Here is a 3,240-nt window from a genome sequence, read left to right as displayed (position 1 = left end):
ACGAAAGCGTTCAAATGAAGAAATCGAGGAGGCCATAAGGCGCGTCCCGCAATTTAAGCGGCAGACTTTGAGATCCTTGGCGGCAGCGACCAACATTCCACAGGCAGCAATTCTCGATCACATCAAGGAATACAGTATGGACGTTTTAAAGCACGGTCCAACTACATCAAGTCAATGCTGACGGAGAAGAACAAGGAAAACCACATGAAGTTTGCACTGAGCTTTCTCTCGCCTTGGTCACAAGGAAACCACGTCTTAAAAAACATGTACGATTTCGTTCATGTCGATGAAAAATGGTTCTTTATGACCAAGGTGAAGAGAAAGTTCTATGTGTATGAAGACGAGGAAATGGCACTGCGGTCAGCGAAGCACAAGAATCAGATCATGAAGGTTATGTTCTTTGCGGCTGTTGCAAGGCCTCGCTACGATTACAAGTCAAGGCGTTTTTTTGACGGCAAGTTGGGCATATGACCCATTGTGGAGGACATCGTCGCTCAAAGGTGCAGCAAAAACCGTCCAAAAGGTACGGTCTCTGGGGCTCCTTTGAGCGTCGATGGTCCTGTGTACACGAATTTTATCATGTACAAAGTCGTTCCAGCCATCGTGACCAAATTCCCCCGCTCGTACCATGCGAAGACGGTTTTCCTCCAGTAGGACAACGCCTGCCCTCACCGTTGCATCACATCCGAGTACATACGCTCGAAAGGCTATCAGTATATTGAAGTCGCCAATCAACCAGCAAATAGTCCAGACTTCAACGTTTTGGAGTTAGGATACTTCAATTCTATTCAAAGTCTGCAGCAGCAAAATCGAACTCGATCAGTCGAGGAGCTCATAGCTGCTGTTGAAGCCTCGTTTTTTCAGTTGTCGCCGAGAAATCTGCCGAAAACTTTTATCACATTGCAAACGGCTTTGAGAAGTTCCTTGGAGGTGTTCGGGAATAACAATTATAAGCTCGTGCATATGAAACATGACTTCACCATTGCCCGTTCAATGCGGCCAAACCAGCAATCAATGTGGTTCCGAAGTTTTAATTTCTTCGAACGTCGAAGTACACCTGGAATCTATTTCATTCAAAGTGGTTTAATCTGCAATCAATGTGGCCAACCTGTAAATTGTATACGATCGAGCATGTATTGACAAAGGTTTGCTTTTGGTGGGCTCGCCAAACTCACGCGACTCAATTACCCACACACAATTAAAAGATGCCAACAGAAGCCGAGACAACTTGTGTCTTGGTATCCCAAGACGTTCAGGTACGATATCGTGTTGCAATGGGGACGGCAGGTCCACGGGCATGGGTGGTGCACATAATGCGTGTGTACTACCACACGTTGTGTGGATTCGAACGGTTGACAACGAGATCACTAGGGCTGCATGACGAGCCCATTCTACGTGCGGGATCTCATCTCGCGACGACGCTTTAAGTATGTCAAAGATGCGACCGCCCTGTCGGACGGATCGAAAACTGGATTGATAGTCCTCTTGAGCTCGCACGCCCGGCCCATGTCGAAGCAGTACGTGTCGACGTCATGCATGGACCTGATGGCGCGCCCGCCAAAAGCAAGCCTTTTTCAATACATACTCGATCGTATTACAATTTAATGGTTGGCCACATTGATTGCAGATTAAACCACTTTGAATGAAATAGATTCCAGGTGTACTTCGACGTTCGAAGAAATTAAAACTTCGAAATCGCATTGATTGCTGGTTTGGCCACATTGAACGGGCAATGGTGTAGACAATCGAAGACTTGGCACTGTTCAACCTGGAATGTGAGGACACTATCGTTGACAATGCCGTGATCAAATTGAATTATCCAAATCAAGTAGATGTAGATATACTTAGCCGTCCACGACAAACCCACACGACAATGGTACGATTGGATAAAAGTGTCTACTCTGTGTGCTCACTGATTGGCAAATAACATTGATTTACGTGGACTGCACTTTCAACAAAGGACCAAGAACACGACGTGCCATTATAGTCGTCCTTCGCGCTTTCGCTTGCGAACTTCGCTCAAGGTATTGCTGTAAGAGCTCGTATGTCCCTCGTAAGCAGACTCAAACATATCATAGCTAACGTACTTTACAAAGGCGTGAGAGAGCGTCAAGCGCTCCGAGTACTTGCGCCGGTCGGCGCGGATCATTTGTTTCGTGAAGGACCGCAAAGGCTGGAACAGTCCCAGCTTTGCGTCCCCGGTAAACCATTGATCCCAGGCTTATCTTGTTGATCGTGCTGTAAGTATCGTCGCATGCGACACAAACGCGTCGAGGGTTGTTTGGCGTTGGGCTTCGTGGTCGAAGGTGTCGGTGACACACGAACGGACTCAGCGTCCCTCACAGGGCCGGCAACAGGTAACTTGGTTGCGACGCCACGCAGTCCACTCACGATCGCATCACACAGTTCTTGCACATTCACTCCGGTCGAGGTGGCTGCATGGTTGACAGCGTCGACACGCAACAGGTTTCGAGGGTCGATTTCGTTGGTAATGCTTCTGGTAATGAGATATTCACAACAAGTCTTAGCATCTTCCCATCTACACTATGCTATGAGTTCCCTAAAATTAAAGCGCCGCTCGGGGGACTCAAAGACGCGATAGAAGCTTCCTCCTCGGCGCATGCTGTGTAGCGTTATTTCTAAAATATTTCGATCGGTCACAGAAGAATTATTGGAATATTTGACCAACAAATTTCTGACATTGAAATAACACTATAATCAAAACAAATACAAGGAACACAGTAAAAATAATGCACCAGACAAATTACCTGTAGGGAGCTCGGGAGACTTTTGAACTGCGTCTTTCAGGTACAAGCGAACCTGGTTTTGATCCACTGGCTTGAACCAGTTGAGTTTTGGCTTTCCCGATGGCTCCATTGTGTACGCAGGAAACACAACCGACTTGGAAGCGAGGCTTGGACTGGCACGTTGGACTAGACTGAGGTAGTCGCTGAACAGACCGCACAACACGCAGACAAGGGAACGACTTCTCATCAACGAGATGGTAGATTTGGCAATCGCTCTGAACACTCGCCTTCTTGTGTCATAGTAGCTGAATCGGGGCATGCTGACTCTCTCCATCATGCAGCAATGCAATGTCGTCCCAGGTGAGGTTTAGCGTTTCGCTAATGCGAAAGCAGCCAAGATAGCTGGCACAAATCAAAAAGCCATACATCCCACCCACAAACATTCGAGAGGTAGAAAAAGCATTCAATAAACATGAAAGCTCGTACACTGACA

The 3,240-nt window shown here is 47.2% G+C and overlaps 1 protein-coding gene across 1 annotated transcript in view; it reads left to right on the top strand.

Annotated features, from left to right (window-relative positions):
* H310_01684 (hypothetical protein) overlaps positions 1–471 on the top strand; it is a gene marked incomplete at both ends in the record, with an annotated part of 1,563 nt that extends 1,092 nt beyond the window's left edge. The window contains one exon of the mRNA XM_008864875.1: positions 136–471. Coding sequence (XP_008863097.1) covers positions 136–471 — 336 coding nt within the window. The remainder of the gene's footprint in view (positions 1–135) is intronic.
* Between the last annotated feature and the right edge of the window lie 2,769 nt (positions 472–3,240).

The sequence above is a fragment of the Aphanomyces invadans genome, assembly GCF_000520115.1.
Source record: "Aphanomyces invadans strain NJM9701 unplaced genomic scaffold supercont1.2, whole genome shotgun sequence".
NCBI lineage: Eukaryota > Oomycota > Saprolegniomycetes > Saprolegniales > Verrucalvaceae > Aphanomyces > Aphanomyces invadans.
Note: the sequence above shows the minus strand (reverse complement) of the source record. Positions and strands in the feature narration are given on the sequence as shown.